This window comes from Pinus tabuliformis, chromosome Q (genome assembly GCF_031772625.1).
Source record: "Pinus tabuliformis cultivar Carrire ecotype Pingquan chromosome Q, CPIR1, whole genome shotgun sequence".
Taxonomy (NCBI): Eukaryota; Viridiplantae; Streptophyta; class Pinopsida; order Pinales; family Pinaceae; genus Pinus; species Pinus tabuliformis.
The window spans coordinates 942,034,359-942,052,270 of record NC_142296.1 but is presented as its reverse complement, the minus strand read 5'-3'; the positions used below and the strand labels follow the sequence as shown (position 1 = coordinate 942,052,270).

At 39.9% G+C, this 17,912-nt stretch overlaps 1 protein-coding gene across 1 annotated transcript in view; it reads left to right on the top strand.

The window, feature by feature from the left end:
* The window catches only part of LOC149222569 (Transducin/WD40 repeat-like superfamily protein), a 416,287-nt gene that overhangs the window by 303,307 nt on the left and 95,068 nt on the right, over positions 1-17,912 (top strand). Inside the window, exon 12 of the mRNA XM_089385511.1 lies at positions 15,078-15,186. Within this exon, the coding sequence (XP_089241637.1) occupies positions 15,078-15,186 (109 nt within the window). The remainder of the gene's footprint in view (positions 1-15,077; positions 15,187-17,912) is intronic.

The window sequence follows — 17,912 nt, the reverse complement described above, 5'->3', positions numbered from 1 at the left end:
TTACAGCGTTTGGAAGGAGAGAATGCAAAGTATCTTTGAGGAGGCAGAAGTCTGGGATATCATGGTGCATACCACACAGAACCCTGTTGTTGTGCCTACTGATGCTACTCAGTTAACAGCTTATAATAAAAAGAACAACAAGGGTAAGAGGCTGATTCTAGACGGAATCAAAGACCATTGCATTCCTCATGTGAGAGGAAAGAGCAATGCCCATGAGATGTGGACAGCATTGTCCAATCTCTACCAGAGTACCAATGAGAACCGGAAGATGGTCCTGAAGGAGAAGCTGAAGAACATTAAGATGGGTAATGATAGTGCAGCTGGATATCTCACAAAGATTACTAATGTGAGAGATGAGTTGGCAGCGATTGGAGAGGCCATTCCACCCACTGAGTTGGTGCGGATATCAGTGAATGGCCTCCCCCGTTCATGGTTGAACTTTGCTGATGGGATTTGTGCACGTGAGACCCTTCCCACATGGGAGAGGTTTTGGGATGATTGCATTCAGACAGAGATCAGGAAAGGTCAGCTTGGGGCAGTGAAGCCAGTTGAGCAGGATGAGGATGTAGCACTGGTGGCAGGAGGCAAGAAAGGCAAAGGGAAGAAGCAGGCTTTCACAAGCAGTGGTGGGGGCAAAGGCAAAGGTAAAGGTAAACAGGGGAACACACAGAAGGACTATTCCAAGGTGAAGTGTTGGAATTGTCAAAAGATGGGACACTATGCAATTGTGTGTCCGGAGAAGAAGAAGAAGAAGGGGAAGAACCAGGATGTGACAGCTTCAGCAGAGATTGAGGACTTTGCTGGTCGTTTTGACCGAGAGTTTGCGTTCACTACGTGTGAGTCCTATAGTGCAGGATCACCTGCCACACAGGTTCAGAGGGAGCATGCTTTTCCCTCGACTAGCGGAGCATCTTCAGGTATCTGGTATGTGGACAGTGGGGCTTCACGTCATATGACAGGAGTCCGTGAGTACTTCTCAGAGCTTTCAGAGAGTGGCACTGATATTGAGGTAGTACTCGGTGATGACAGAGTTGTTAGAGCAGTCGGGGTGGGGACAGTAACATTTCAGAGGGAGTCCAAACCTCCCTTGAAGGTGTTAGAGGTTCTTTATGTGCCAGGGATGAGGAAGAACCTCATATCCGTCTCAGCTTTGGAGGACAGAGGATATGAGGTACTGTTCAGGGGAGGACAGGTGTTGATGTGTCCCAGGGTCACTCCAGCTGATTCAGCTAGAGTGATAGGTGTACGCCATGCAAAGGTGTACAAGTTTGCATTCCAACCCCTTTTGGCATTGAGCAGTAGTACCGACAGCAGAGCTAGCAGTTCTGAGCTGTGTGAGATTTGGCACCGCAGGATGGGACATATGTATCATGGAGCCTTGAGGACATTGCGGGAGATCACTACAGGTGTGCCAGATTTCAGTATTGATCACTTTGATACTTGCAGACGTTGTGCGATGGGCAAATTTGCCAAATCCCCTTTTCCCAGCAGTGACAACAGAGCGACAGGGATACTTGATTTGATTCATTCCGATGTGAGTGGTCGGATGTCTCATGTTTCCTTGAGTGGATATGAGTACTATGTTTTATTCATTGATGATCACTCCAGGAGGACCTGAATTTATTTTTTGAAGACCAAGAGTGAGGTCTTCAAGCGGTTTCAGGAGTTCAGAGCTCTTGTGGAGACTCAGACAGGTCGAAAGATCAAGTCCTTGAGGTCGGACAATGGAGGAGAGTACACCCTTGGAGAGTTTGTTGACTATTGTGCGGAGGCAGGCATTAGGAGGGAGTTCACTGTTCCTTACAACCCCCAATAGAACGGGGTTGCGGAGAGGAAGAACAGATCCATCATAGGGGCTGCCAAAGTCATGTTACATGATCAGGGGTTGCCATTGTTCTTGTGGGCAGAGGCCTGCAACACAACTGTTTACTTGCAGAACATGAGTCCGCATCGTGCCTTGGGGCACATGACTTCGGAGGAGGCTTTATCTGGGAAGAAGCATGATATTGGTCATCTTCATATCTTTGGATGCATTACATACTCCTATATACCCAAGGAGAAGAGGACCAAACTAGAGCTCACCGCAGAGAAGGGTATCTTTGTGGGCTACAGTGAGACTTCAAAGGCCTTTCGGATTTACATTCCTGCACAGAGGAGAGTTGTTGTCAGACGGGATGTGAAGTTCGAGGAGGACAGGGCCTTTAGGAGGTCACGGGAGTTAGAGTATCTGGATCAGCCAGACCCTCAGCAACAGTTGAGTCAGTCGCAGGGATCCAGTGGGCAGGGATCAGGAGGATCCGGAGGTACATCTATGAGGATGTTAGGTCCGTCAGTGAGCAGTGGCTCGCCGAGCCAGAGGGGTGGTGCTCCGGGCAGCATGCAGAGCAGTTCACTTAGGAGTCCACTGATGGACAGATCACACGGTACCTCAGCTTCTACAGGTTCAGGTGCAGGCAGGAGGATAGCAGACAGACAGTCAGGAGTTCAGGCTACTGATGGTGATGAGGAGGAGGAGTTTCATTCTCCTATGGGAGAAGCATGCTCAGGGAAGAGAAAGCCCAAGTGGCTTCAGGACACCTTGAAAGATGCCACATCTGTTGCTGAGCCGAAGAGGCCGGTCAGAGAGAGTAGACCACCTGAGAGGTTTTGTAGCTATATGGCGATGGTTACCAGCATCCTTGACTCTGAGCCTTCTAGCTATGAGGAGGCAGCTAGCCAGCAGGTTTGGAGAGAGGCCATGCAGGAGGAGTATTCTTCTATCATGAAGAATGATGTTTGGGAGGTGGTGCCGAGGCCTGAGGGCAAATCCGTGGTTACTTCCAGATGGCTTTACAAGGTAAAGCATGCTGCAGATGGCAGCATTGAGAAATTCAAAGCGAGGTTTGTGGCTAGAGGGTTCTCCCAGGTAGAGGGAGTTGATTATGAGGAGACCTTCGCTCCCGTGGCTCGATATACTTCGATCCACTCCATTATATCGATAGCAACAGAGATGGGTTGGAAGATCCACCAGATGGATGTGAAGACCGCATTTCTCAATGGCTTCATACAGGAGGAATTGTACATTGAGCAGCCACAGGGCTTTGAGGTGCATGGGAAGGAGTCCCATGTGTGCAGATTGAAGAAGGCCCTTTATGGCCTGAAGCAAGCTCCCAGAGCTTATTACTCCAGGATAGATACATATTTGCAGGGGATGGGTTTCACAAAGAGTGAGGCAGATCTGAACCTTTACTTTATTGTGATTGGTGAGGAGCCTCTCATTCTGGTGTTGTATGTGGATGACTTGATCATTACAGGTGCAGAGAGACTCATAGAGCACTGCAAGAGAGATCTTGTGACGGAGTTTGAGATGAAGGACATCGGCTTGATGCATTACTTTTTGGGTTTGGAGGTGTGGCAGGAGGAGGGGCATTTCTTCCTGCGGCAGGGGAAGTATATTGTGGACATCCTTAGCAGATTCCACATGGAGGATTGTAGACCCATGTCGACACCGATGCTCACCAACTGGAAGAAGCTTCATGCTTCGGATTCTGAGTTGGTGGATCCCACATTGTACAGGCAGCTGATTGGTTCCTTGATGTATTTGGTCAACACTAGACCAGATATCTGTTTTGCAGTGAACACGATGAGTCAGTTTATGTGTGAGCCTAGGAAGGTTCACTGGGTGGCTGCAAAACACATTTTGCGATACTTGCAGGCGACAGTGGATTATGGTCTGGACTACAGGCAGGGAGATGAAGTGAGATTGGCAGGATACACTGATTCTGATTGGGCAGGTTGTGCTTCTGATAGGAAGAGCACTTCAGGGTGCTGTTTTGGGTTGGGTTCAGCAGTAGTGTCATGGTTCAGCCGGAAGCAGCAGTCAGTAGCACTGAGTTCAGCAGAAGCAGAGTATATGGCAGCCAGACTAGCTAGTTGTGAGGTTATTTGGCTTTGCAAGATGTTGTTTGGCTTATTTGGTCAGCTGTTGAGACCTTCAGTGATTTACTGTGATAATCAGAGTTGCATTAAACTCAGGGACAATCCAGTATTTCATGACAGGTCAAAGCATATCGGGATCAGATATCATTTCATCAGAGACTATGTTCAAAAGGGAGTTGTGAAGCTTGAGTATATTTCCACTGATGAGCAGGTTGCAGATATCCTTACCAAAGCCTTACCACGGGGCAAGCATGTCTACTTCAGAGACAAGATGGGTGTGGTGAGGAACACCTTCCTCGGTAAGAGGGAGTGTTGAAATTTGGTACCGGAGGACAGGTGGTTCCCTTAGGCTTTGATCTTTGGCCTAGGGAAAAGTGTCCAAAAGAATTTAATTTTTCTCCTAAAGTGACTTTATAATTTTATAAAGTTAAATCTAATTTAAAAGTGACTTTAAGTGATAAAGTTACTAAGTCTAATTTTAAAGTGACTTTTATAAAGTCAATGAAAAATTAGAAAGGAAAAGTGACTTTGGAAATAAATGACTAAGTGGGCCTTTAATTAAAAAATAAAAAGTGAGATTTAAATGAGCATTTAATCTCAGCCATTGATCTAAATCTATTTCAGCCATTGGATTTAGAGATCATCCAAAAGTCACTTGGGTCACTCAAAAGTCATTTGGAGTTATATTAAGGGAGGAAAAGGAGGAAAAAATCACATTCGATTCAATTCTTTCATGAGCAGATTGGGAGAAAGAGAGCAAGAGAGATTTCTGAGCAGGGAGGAGAAGGAGATAGCAGCTTGGCACACATTCCAAGGCAGCAATTGAGCAGATTTGTACAACTGATTCAACACACAATGAAAGGCAGATTTTGGCACAATTTTCGAGGAGAGGTTTGCACAAAAATCGAGGAGCAGTTTGCTGGTTTTTCTGCACGCAAAACGAGGGCCATACAGCAGCATTTAATGCTGAAAGTGGGCACGAAAATCGAGAAGACCGTACAACATTTATTGCTGTCCTGTTTGCTGTAATTTCCAGTTTGCTGTGAAGCATGGGAAAAGAGATAAGTTGTAAATTTTCTTGCTGATTTTTTGCTGAAAATTTCTCACTGTAAAAGACAATTTTCAGAAATAAAGAAGAGCTCTCAAACTGGTTTTCTCCAAGAGTTGTAGGGGGTTTTTCCAGGGTCACATTGACCAAAAATCTCAGTGTTTAAATGTGTTTTAATGGCTGTTTATTACTGCTGATTTTTATTTCTGCAATTTCCAGCATTCTGTAAAATTTCCAAAATTTGTGTTTTCAGCAAATTTATTTTTTTCAGCTTGTTAAATGTATGGTTATGGGAAATGGTATTTAACTATATGGGAGAAATAAGGAGAAACTGAAAACCGGGGTGGGAAAACAGAAATTTCTACATTCATCATCTCATCTTCACTCATCTCTCTCTCCTTACTTGATTGTACGCAGATTAGGGCAACCCTTTCTCATATGTACGAAGGAAGGAGTTGACTGTGTTGACCAAGCTGCAGGGAGACTGTTTGGTTGTGTTGACGTGTTTTGACTGCAGATTGGGTGAGGCAACTTCTCCTTTGCTGGCCGTAGATCTGGGCACTGAAACTGAGGTGATCTGACCTCTGGTTTGACCTGGATTGATTGCCCTAGTTGCTGGTTGCAATTTGACTGGACATTTTCAAATTGTTTTGAACTGTTTGGGTTTGTTGGAGGCCGAAGTTGACTGAGTTTGACCGAGCTGCTTAGAGGAAGAATTCTGCCCTGTTTGACCAACATTGACTTTTCTGGTTAGGGCTTTTCTGCTGCTGTCATAAATTATCAGATTTGTAAATTTGTAGTATCACTCTCTGTTGAACTATTGAAGAATATAAGAAGAATTGATCAAGGGTTCCCCACATTGGGGTTTGTCCCTCGCTGGTGCCACATCTTGTGTCCTCTTGTCTTGGCTTGTCTTCTACTGTTTATGTTTATGTTCTATCTGCATTTTACTATCATGCTGATGTGATTGCTAAACTGGATATTGATATTGGGCTAATAAAGAAATTGAAGTAAATTGCTATTAAACATAGAACATACCAAAAATAAACATGGTTTCAGAGCTTAGGTGAAGACATAGCCCAAGCAAGAGTGAAAGAGCAGTCACCGAAGACAGTTGGATGAGGACAAAAGGCTCAATGGGTTCCTCATCCCACTTCCCGGCTGAAGACAAGCTTCGTGAAGTCTGACTATCATGGATGGAAGATGTCTCTTGATCTAACATTGGAAGAACAAGAAGTGTTGGATTATGTGAAGGGGAAAATCCCTGAGCCTCCTTCAAATGCATCGGCTGCTACAAAGTCCAAGTACAATAAAGCTGAAGTCAAAGCAAAGAAGATTATTAGAGATTCCATTGACAAGGATCTGGTGGTCTACATCTACGATTTGAACACCTCCAAGGAGATCTACGATAAATTGGTTAGCATGTGCAAGGTTAGTGATGCAAATCAAATTTTATTTCTCAAAAATAAGTTGAAGGATATTAAGAAGGGGAAAGATGAGGATATTCAATCCTACTTCTTAAGGATCACTGAGATCAAGAGTGATCTACTTTCGATTAAAGAGGTCATTCCTGATAGGGAACTTACTATCACTACCTTTGGAGGACTCCCACCCGTGTGGTATATATTTAGAACCACTATTCTCAATAATGGTTGATTGCCAGGGTTTGAAGAATTGATGTCGAGATGCATTCAAGAAGAGACAATAATGGTGGAGCAAGAAATGCCTTCTAATAGAGGCAATCCCACTGCTTTCTCCGCTCATGCCAAAAGGAGAAATAATGCAAGATCTAAAGGTCATTTCAATGGAAAGCCTGGATCTAAGGGTGGAAGGAACGGCAGGTGCTTTGTTTGCAATAAATTTGGCCACTATGCAAGGGAGTGTAGGGAGTGTCCAAATAGAAGGGACACATCACATGATGATGATCACAATCATTCCAGGGGTAACTTCAACAACAACAATCAAAAGAATGACAGGTTCAATGGTTCCATCATGCAGATTTTTTGAAGGGGATCAAGAGCACTTGCAAACAAAGGATCAATGATAAGGAGCAAGTTCAACAGAAGTTTCCCCATCTCATGGAGGCACTCAACGCAATGGGGACCATTGATTCCTAAGGGGGGAGGATTGATCTAGGTGGATACTGGTGGTCACCCGCCTATTCCACTTGGACGCCCACCATTGTTTCTTTCAACCTCCTTAATTGTAGCACCATTTACTATTTTTGGCAGTTTTTTGTGTCTTGAACTTCTGGAGCCATTTTGGGGCCTTAAACGACGCTTTTTTGGAAAACAGGCAAACCCATGAGTAATGGCACAAGTTTTCTCATAAGAATGTTAGTCCTCAGATAAATATATCTAATGAGGTATCGTATGCGTCAAACGGAGATCGTATGCCAAAATTACAATCCCAGGAAGTTGATGTACCGATTTACCCCAACAAGGCCCACATACTTTTGGCGCTTCATCTCCTAGGGTTAGTTTTTTTTGATGTTTAGGGTTTTCCATTGTTTATCAATAATAACTAGGCCTTTGAGTCTCATTGTAACAAAATTTAGAAGACATCTCTTCTTAGAGATAAGCTATTGTCGCTCGAGCTAGTTTATTTCCATTTTGCTTGTAAACAATTTTCAATACTTTGTTATTCATGAATTGAAGTTCTGTTTTCGCAATATCTCTGTGTTTCTATTTATATTTGTATTTCATTTCGTTCCTTCATAAATCTAGATCACTCGGATTGGGCCCCTTCGATGCTAAGGCCACATTCTCCTCTTCACCTTTCACGCCCTTGCTGATGCTCCTGCTAATGGTACTCTTCAATAGCGCACACCTCAACTCCTGTTGTAGATCGAACCACATCCTGTCCCATCTAGGCAATTTGTCTCTACCCAAGATACTTTGGACAAACACTTGCTACTCTGAGACATTATTCAATGCCAATTGTACAAGCTCTATTGGTTGAGGTGCCTCCCCAACGGTTGTAAGTTGATCTCAGACCTCCTAAATCATGGTGAGGAAGGAGTCTGTGCCTTCACCCTTCATCATCCTAATGCTTCTTAGCTTCTCCTACGGGAACATCTTCCGCTGCTCGGAAGTGTTCTGATATAGCTAGATGAGAGCATCCCACATGTCCTTGGTTGTTCCTTTGTCTACAACATGTGAGACTACATGGTCCCAGACTCCATCCAGGATCAATCTCTTCGCCTTTGCCATTCCTATACTCCTGCAACTGATCGACATCCTAGGGTACTGCTACCACATTGTCCACATAGGCCTTCAGGCCATGTTCATCGAACAAAAAGGACATCTTAGCCTTCCAGGTCACAAAGTTGGAGGTTCCCTCCAACCTATTCTGATCTCTAATCCTAGCTATTGCCATCTCTAAATTTGGCCAAAAATCTCCCTCTTTCCCTCTACTCAATAGTTGGATCTGCTATTCACACTACCTTCTAGGGTGAGGAAATTTTCCCACAGTTCTTGCCAATCTACAACAGGAAAATTAGATTTCTAAAACTCAAATTCCCTTGAGAGAAATTCCCCCTTGCGTGTGCTATTTCTCTTCGACCTGACGTTGATTTTGCTGTTGCGAAACCCTTCTGCGACCAAGCAAGGAATTTGCTTAGTGAAAGTCTGATATGCTTTATTAGAATTGGTTTTTGACTTTTCTATTTCCTACTGCAATTGCTTCTAGGCTCTGTGATTTTTTCCTGCCACCTGTACTGGAAAATTGAACCTTATCAGGAGTTCGAACTGCTAAGCCAACTTCTGTGCAAATCTGGAAATTGTGCTGCCAGACTCCCTTTGAATCTGGCCTATTTCTGCATTTCATTTCTGAGCTTCCTGCCTGATCAATACTGCCCTGATACCATGTGAAAATTTCAAGTTTGAAATCTTATTGCAACAACTGGTATTATTTCTTCTAACTGTTAATTAAATTAGCAATTTATTTCTACGACAACAATGAAATAAACACACTACAATCTTCAAAAAAATACTGTGGAAAATAATGGTGTTGGAAACTTAGAAATACTCTAGCACACACATAATAAATTGACACAATTATTTTTGGACAAAAGTCCCTGGAAAAGCCCAACTTGGGAAAACGGGTGCAACAATTGAGGGTTTCTATTATTAAGTAGCAGTGAAATAATTTGAGTACAATCTAGATGCCGAAAATTGACAATTCTGCAGAGAAAATACTGGCAAAGATTATCTGAGGGAAATTACCTTCACTCCGAGCAATCGTGGCACTATCTAACCCCTGAAATCTAGCCGTCCAACTTGGCCTGCGTAGGCTCTGCATCACTCTGGAGTTGTCTACCACACGTGCTGCCTGATCTACTACCAATCTAGCCGTCCTACCTATTCCTGACTGGGAAATGCTTCTCCGGCCTTTTGGAAAGTCTTCTCGACCTTTGAAACTGAAGATGTCTTCCCCTCCAGCAAAATTGAACTTCCCTCTTAAGGCTTTTGCGTTGCCTCCGCGCAGCCTCCTGGAGAAAATCAGGGCCTCTCTGCAAGTACTCGCCAGATCTTGAGAATTTTCCTTTCGCTTCATTGTACTTGCCCCTCTCTGTCTTTGCTTCCTTCTCTGTCTCGAATTCTTTCGACAACTGTAGCTGCTCTTTGGAAAATCGAATTCTCCAAGGAAGTCGATCTCAAGTGTGCGTTCTCCATCTACCCATCGACTTCTTCGTATAATCTTCCATTGGACCTCCATTGGCCAAGATTATTTCTTAGTCGATCCTTGTGAGTTTCGAGATAATTCACACATTTCTCAATTAATTCTGATTAATTAACTTCTTTTCCTAAGTTTAGACTTAGAAAATATTTAAAAATAGGCTAATAATCTAATTGAGACACTTCTAGATGGAATTTCTAGAAACAATTTCTGGGTTATGGAGAACTTCTGTGTTTTAGGCTCTCCACAAAGTTTCGAGACTAGAACACCTCCGATGCTACAAAAACTAGCAATACCTGCTAGTAAAAATGTCTGTAAGCTGATTCCTCCATTTTTTATTGTTTCCCACTCTAAAAGCATCTAGATATATGAAAAATAATATACTAATTCAATCTAGATCAATGGTAAAGAAAACAAGGTGAGTTATGGTGATCTCTAACCGTGAGAGCTATCTCCTTTTCTATGGTAAGTTGTTGCCATTTCAAGTACTCAACAACAAGAACTGTCATACAACTACCTCCTCCTACTTGCAAGCATTTTCATTTTGGGTTTTTCTTCTCAAATAGACTATCAACTCTTTATAGTACTGCTCCTGTTTGAAACATGTTGTTCTTCCTGTATCCATTATGCTGGTATTCGCTGTTTTAAACACTATCTCAATACCCATAATCCTTGAAATGCTAATGTCCTCACACGTTGATCTCTTTGGTAATGTTTCTAAAGACATTCCACCTACTCCTCAACTGACTGGTTGATGGCTTGTTTGGCGCTTTCCCTAGATAAAACGAGCTAACATCATCTCTCTGAATTTTCCTTCTGAACTGGGAAATGCCAATAATGCAAGGAATTTAACCCAACCCCCTTTTGCTTGATAGAGTTAGCATTTAGGTAAATTTGACTTGCATTTCCTTCTTTTCCTTTAACATTTTCATGATGAGGTGAGTTTTTAAGTTTTATCATCAAAATCTTGTTTGGGATGATTGATCCAACAAGTCAAATATTAGACATGAATAGTAATTATTTATTTTTTGTTGGAAGTGCTTTAAGAATCTAACTACAAGAATGACAGCTAAACCACATAATGTTAACTGGCTCATGTGCCATTCTTAGGGCTAACTATTTTGCCAAAATCATCTTGGGCTTACATGAAGCTGTACCCCTTTGGGACTTGTTGTCACCTGTTGCCTACACCTACCTACAAGTTAGTGAGAAAAGCCTTCAACTCCACAAGGTGTGGTTGGTGGTAGGGAACTCAGAGAAGGGGCTGTCACACTAATCTCTACTCTCTCCGTTTGAGATATCTCTTAGGTTAGCTAAGGGGGGTGGTCCCTAACGAAAATTTAAGTTTAAAGATGTGAGTTTCTAGGAGAGAAGTTAATTTGGATTACTTGGGGAATCGCTGTTCTTATGTACACTTATGTTCTATTTGCAATAAAAGACTTTGGGGTTTTACATATGAGGTGTTGTTCTTCTTCAGCAAGGAAATACCTTGATCATTGTGTTTCATTTTCTACTTATGCTATTGTGTTCATTAATTTCCATTATGCTTTTAGAGATTTGTTAATGTGCGGCTATCTCACATTGGCATTTGGTTTTGAGAGTTTGCTCTAGATAAAGTTTTAGTTGATTTTCCAATAAATCTCTAAGATCTCTTTATCATTGTATTTCTTTCAAGTTTTAAGCCATGTGGATCTAATGTTTATTTGAAGTTCTGTAGAGACATCTCTTGAGTCAAGTCTCAAGTGAGGGGAAATTCTTGGAGGAATCATCCCACTCTTGAGCAAGTTCATTGAAGAACCCGTATTTGTCATCTCCCAAGGCCTCATCTCACGATTTTGTGTTGCAGGGATCTTTGATTTTTAGCTTGTGTTTCAAAATCCAATTTCAATTAAAATCATTTGTTTCGATTTCTTGTGGCAATGACAATTTATTTTGCTGTTGAAGAGCATGTTGAAAATTAAGCAAGAATTGGAGTTTTGCTCCAATTCCTTAGTCTAAATTTTGTAGAATATTTGTATATTATATTTGCTAACTTTCCTCTTTGTTTTACACTAAGTTTGAGTGTGGGTGTTGTAGAAAATTCAAATCTATTTATGGACGATGCTCACCTTTTGTGTTGATAGGATTGAAGAAGCTAAAGTTTGAAACTCTAACTATTTGTAGTAGGACCCCAAGAGCACTTTTGAAGATCAACTCTAGGGAGGCCATGGGAAATCTTGGATAACAACAAATTAGCTTGGTCGTGGGCCTTTGTGCACTTGTAATTTTCAGATTTCAAGAGTTGTTTTTTGGCCATTGCGGTTGCCACTACTTGGAAGGAGATTTTGGTTCCTATAGACTACTATTTTGTAATTGTCTCTTCCATCTTTTGGGCAGCCCATTAAAGGGCCTTCTACTCATTGTACAAATAATAAAAGATCTATTTTTTTTGTTGGAGCTTGGGTTTTACCCATGGCATCTCTTCTCTCCATTTAGGGAGAGAAACATGTGGGTGAATTAACTTTTGAATCTTCTCGTTTTCCATTTTAATTGCATGCTTAAAATTTACACAACCTCACTCATCACTTTTTTATTTTGTTCAAATAATTTGGTACAATTCAAACTTAAGGTTTTGCATTCTCCATTTTATTTTTTGATTTGAGCTACAAACACTTTACTTTGAACAAACTACTCTTCACATGTTCATTATCTTAATTTTCTATAAGTCATTTTAATTTCATATTGCAAATTCAAGTCCATTTTTTTTGCAAAGTTAATCAATCTTGAGTCCACTTAATCACAAGCATTGTTATTTATTTACATGCAAGACATCTCTCAAGTTTTATTTTCTTTTGGGTAAATCATGAAACTATCATAAGGCAAAACAAATATTTTTCATAAATCGTACATGTGTATGCAGTCTTGTGTTTAAGGAAATTTCTATCATTTACTTAACTTTTGCAAATTTACTTGCATGACATAGTAGGCATATTAAATTAGTTGCATTTTACAAGCTTCCAAAGCCTCATTCAAAATTAACTTCCAACTTAGGTTGGTTGTATAGACATTTAGGGACCCTTTACCTCTATTGACTCCTCACTGTGAGGTCCGAATTTTTGGGCGAGGGTGAGGTCTGCGGATTGGAGTTTAATTGAAATCTTGTTTTTAGAGTTTAACTAATAAAATCAACCAAGAACACATTTACATCGCCATTTTACTTTACTTGGAATTTCCCATTTTGCTATCTTGATGTGTTTTGAGTTTCATTTGCAAATATCATTATTTTCATTTCAAGATGCATTTATGATGCAAGTATTGTGAATACTTTACTTTTGCAACAATTTAATTTTTTTGTACTTAGAATATTGATCATTGGTGTAGTTCTATTTCATGTTATTGCTTTGATGATCATTATGCACATGAGTAATTGATGTATCTTGTTATTTGGGGCATTTTTTTCAAAGTACTATTTCCTTTATAGTTGCAATTGGTGTTCATATGCTTATTCTAGTCTAACATTTGAATTGTCTACCATTGTATCTTTATTTCATTTTTTGAGCAAGCTATTGTTATTTACTTGAATGCATTGGTCTATACTTTGAATATATCATTGAAATTTGCACATTTATATGCTTGCTTAATTCTTGGAAACAAGTTATTTTTGACAAGTAATCCAAATTAACTTCTCTCTTAGAAACTAACATATTTCAACTTAACTTTTCATTAGGGACCACCCCCCTTAGCTAACCTAGTAGATAGCTCAAAAGGAGAGAATCGGGATTAGTGTGACATCCCCTTCTTTGAGTTCCCTGCCACCAACCACACCTTGTGGGGTTGAAGGCTTTTCTCACTAACTTGTAGGTAGGTGTAGGCGTTAGGTGACAACATGACTCATGCCATTCATGTGGGCTGGGCCATGCTGGGCCATAATGAGAATGCATCCTCAGTGGATGGCCTTTACTCCATCAACCTCAACAGTGAAAAATTCACTTGTCACTTTCATACAAGCTAATTTTGGGGAAAATAAATGTTTCAGATCCTAGACACATTGAGTGAGTCATTCCTATAAGAGAATCAAGTTAGGATGCAGTTAAATTTATATATTCATTGAAGATTATAGAAATCTGTAGCTGCATAGCAAATGGAAAAGGAACCTAAGACTTAGGACTTATGATGTGGATGAAAGTATTTGCCTCAGAATTACAGTAAGTTTCTAAAGCTGAAAGTAAATTTAAACATGAACCTATAAATAGTTATGAACTGTTTTCTCTAAGTCTTATATATTTATTTAATTCCTTTGATAACATACCTTATCGTATTTTCCTAAACCAAAAATTTTAAGTTGAGTTTCCCTGTAGTTTCTTAGTTTGCACCTGCCACACTTCTCATACCTAGTAAATATGCTTTATTCTGAGGGGACAACTCCATGTTGAGAGTAATGGTAAACCTAATTCCCTAACTGTTCCTTGTTGGCAGCTGATGCTTTGTCGCAGAAACAAGCATGGGACTTACTATTACAATAAAGTGATGTGGCTGTAGATATCATAAGCAAATGTGAGCCATCTGTCAATTTCGTTGTATTTTGCAGGTAGATATTGCCTTCATGCATTGACATATTATAAGTCAATACATTCTGAATTCTTGTGAAGAAATGTTTCTTATAGATATTGTTATGTGATTCTGTGTCGTTCAGTTTCTAGGTTCACTTTTCACAAAACCTTTTATGCTTTTGCTTTTTCCCTCCCAACAACTCTATTTGAAAGTGCACTCTGAACATACTCACAGATTTTGATGCTACAGTGTCTATCTTGAGTTAAGCTTCCGTAAAATTAACACTTTGAAGTTACTTCAATAGAGGTAGAGGTTATTGGAAAATCAGAGAATCTTCTGTTGGATGATTATCATTTGGAAGATATGTATTAGACAAATTGGTGATTTCCCTTTTTTTTGGTAGCTTATCTCACTTAGGTTTGATATATCTATGTTCTTTGGGTTTGCATTGGATATGAGACAGCTACATAATCCTTATGTTTGTATGTTACATTATTATGCTTATGCACTGTGTGTTTATATTTGTTCTTGTGTTTTTATCCTCTTTTTTATTTTCTATGTTTCTGGATACAATTTAAAGAAATTGTTTAAAGTAACTTGTTAACAGTACTAAACCAATCCGTTCTTCTATGTCAGCTGGTCAAAATTTAATCTGGCATGCTAAAGCAGGCTAGCTTTTTCCTTTTCAGAGTCTCAATTATCTTAGACTCAGCCATATATCTGCAGTACTCTTTCAATGTTTTACTGTTCCTTACATTGTATTTTTACTGCCCCTAGTTCTGTCATTAATTATGTTTTCCTTGCAGTTGCCTTTTTCCTGTCTTTTTCCATCAGAGTATAGGGCTATCCTTCTCCCTTTTGTAAAATACTGGACACTCGAGTTCTTATTTTGAATTGTCAGGTACATACTCTCGTGTGGGAAAGATTCCACTGTGAAGCTTTGGGATGTAAATAGTGGCAAAATGGTAATGCAGTACATTGGAGCTCAACACACACAGATTCGTTGCCAGGTCAGTAGAGAAATGATTTAAATTATAAATAATTTTTTATCATGAGTTATACAATGTCCATGTTACTAAAATTCAATGTGGATAGGAAGGCTACTTTAACAACTACTGGTTGTTGCAAATATTTATCATTTTAGCCAAAGGCAGTTTGTTCACATTGTGATCTATTCAAGCACATAATTTGTGTACAAATTGTATACTCAGAATTGATACTCAAATACCATATCTTAAATGTGCTTGTTCACAATTAAGGTGCTTAGAATGTGCTAGCTAATTCAGTAAGCAGCATGATCAATGGAAAACAAGAAATCTCTGATTTGTGTTGTAGTGGAGAAGGATGAAGTCTTAGAACATATCTGTAGGATATGATCAATTCTGGGGAAATATGACATAGCAAACAGTTGCAGGTATTCTACTTTGTGTGGTTTTTCTCTATATTGGAAAGCAGCATTGTGGCACTGGTTGAGAACTTGCTTTACCTCCTTATGTGTCAGGCATTGACATAAAATGGTATTGAGTTCTTTTCAATAAAGAAATGTCTTCAGTAAAGAGATTGCAAGGAGCTTAGTGATGAATACGCTATGGTCATCGCGTGAAAGATGACGACCAGATCTCTGTTTGTGAAGGTAAATCAATATGTTGTTGTACCAAAGGTTTGTTGACAATATGAGAAAATGATGCTCATTGGGGAGTGCATCATTGAGAAGTGAGTCAGCTATGCCTGTAGCTAGAATGGTGATGAACTAGTCAGAGCTAAGCCTCATTTCTCTTGTGACTAGTAAACTCAAGTTCAAACTCATAGTGGATAATTATCCAACTGGTGAACTTACCATTGGCTAGTCATTAGCCTAAGATATATCACATTGTGTTTGAATTAGCTATGACTAAGAGGAATCTGTTCAAAAAATACAAGGCAGAAGTCAGTCAAAAGAAAAAGGAACTAAATACAGCTCTAGATGGAATAATCAGGCTCAAGGAATGGCAGAAGAAGCAATTGCAAGATGTTCAATCAAGAATTACTCGCTTCAAGATTAAAGCAAAAGAAGCAAGTGAAGATCCATGCAATGAAGGCACTAACACCAAGCCCCCATAAAGCAAGATTAAAAAGAAGCCTGATAGCAAGATCCTTCAAAGGCAAAATCAAAGTGAGGGACAAAGAAGACCAAAGGTGATGTTGTTCCCACAAGTCATGCTGAGGTAATCAAAGACATGGAACAACAAAGGATTGATCTTCCTCCAAGAAAGAATGTCTTCAGGAGACCATCAAGGCAAGCTGTTCCTTTCAGGTATCCTAGTATGTTTAATGGTTATTGTTTCAAATGTACTAACTTTGGGCATAAGGCCAATAATTGTAAAGCTTATGACAAGGATGATTATCAAAGATATTATCAAAACCCTAGAAACAGGGTCGCCAAAACACGACAAATATACAAATGGCTTTGTCAGCAGATGCCAAAAAGTATATGTTAGTTGCTTCATCATTCAAGCATCATGTAGAATGCTTCTAATGCCATAAGTATGGACATATAGTTCTTGATTGCAGATACATGATGGGATCTTCCATGAAGAAGAACTCTAATATCAAGTACAAGAAGATTTGGAGAAGAAAGTGTAATGTTTCCATTTTCAGTTTCCACTATAGTACAACTAGGATGGATTTCCAAGGTATGTGATGGCCAGTTCACTGGAGCAAGAGTATGTCATTAGAGGTCCCGAAGGGGTTTTGAGGAGCTTTATGGGATCCGACGGTGTTTGCTTGGCATATTCTATCATCCGCACAACTTGCTTTTGGTTCCATTGCATTTTTGATAATTCCTGTAAAACAGGGTTATCATTGAGCTTGTTTAAATTAATTACGCTTAAGGTATCATTTCGGGAGGAATATTTAATAAAACACCTTAGTGTAATAGCTCGTTGGAACCAGGACGAGAAGATCTACAAGATGGGATGGTTGAAAGTGGATTTCAGTGACCAGGGAAAGGATGGTGGCCAATTTACCATTTTCCCAAATTAAAAGTGACTTTAAAGTTTAATCAATCACTTTAATTAATAAAAGAAGAGAAGAAGTGATAAATGTAGAAAAAAATGCCAATTGACTAAAATAAAAGTCACTTAAGAAAGGGGACAAGAGGAGAAGCTTCTGGAGCATGAAAATAAAATAATAAAATAAAGGCTTCTAGAAGGCTAGAGAGGGATCCATCAGATCTATAAAAGGAGGAGAAGTAGATCATTTGGGGCATCTTGGTTTGGTTATTCATTTGTTATAGTGAGGTTTGGAGAGCGGATTTCCTAGTTTCAGCAAGCCCCGGGAGGAAAAACCTTGGGTTTCCATTGTGTGTGTTGGACGAAATCCCAACACTCCTTGAGGAGACTTCATCTAGGAGTTTCACAGAGATTTAGTGGTATTGGAGTGAGGATCATTCAGATCCTCAATTGGCGCTTCATTTCTTCTTGTTCTATCTCAGTTGTTTCTATTATAATTGCATATATCATATAAATAAAGTTGAGTTTCCAGCGTATGTTCCATTTTCGTTAAATTTGTAGTGTTTTCTTATTTCCATTATTTCTGCAATTTTGTGAAGGCGTCGTTGTTGAAAATTTTCAAAACTCAAGGAACTAAAATAAACGGAACATTTTATAATATCCCGAAATCATTAGAAATTGTCCTGTTTGGGATATTACAATAGTATCAGAGATGGTTTTCCTGCTAGCCTGAGGATATTAATTGT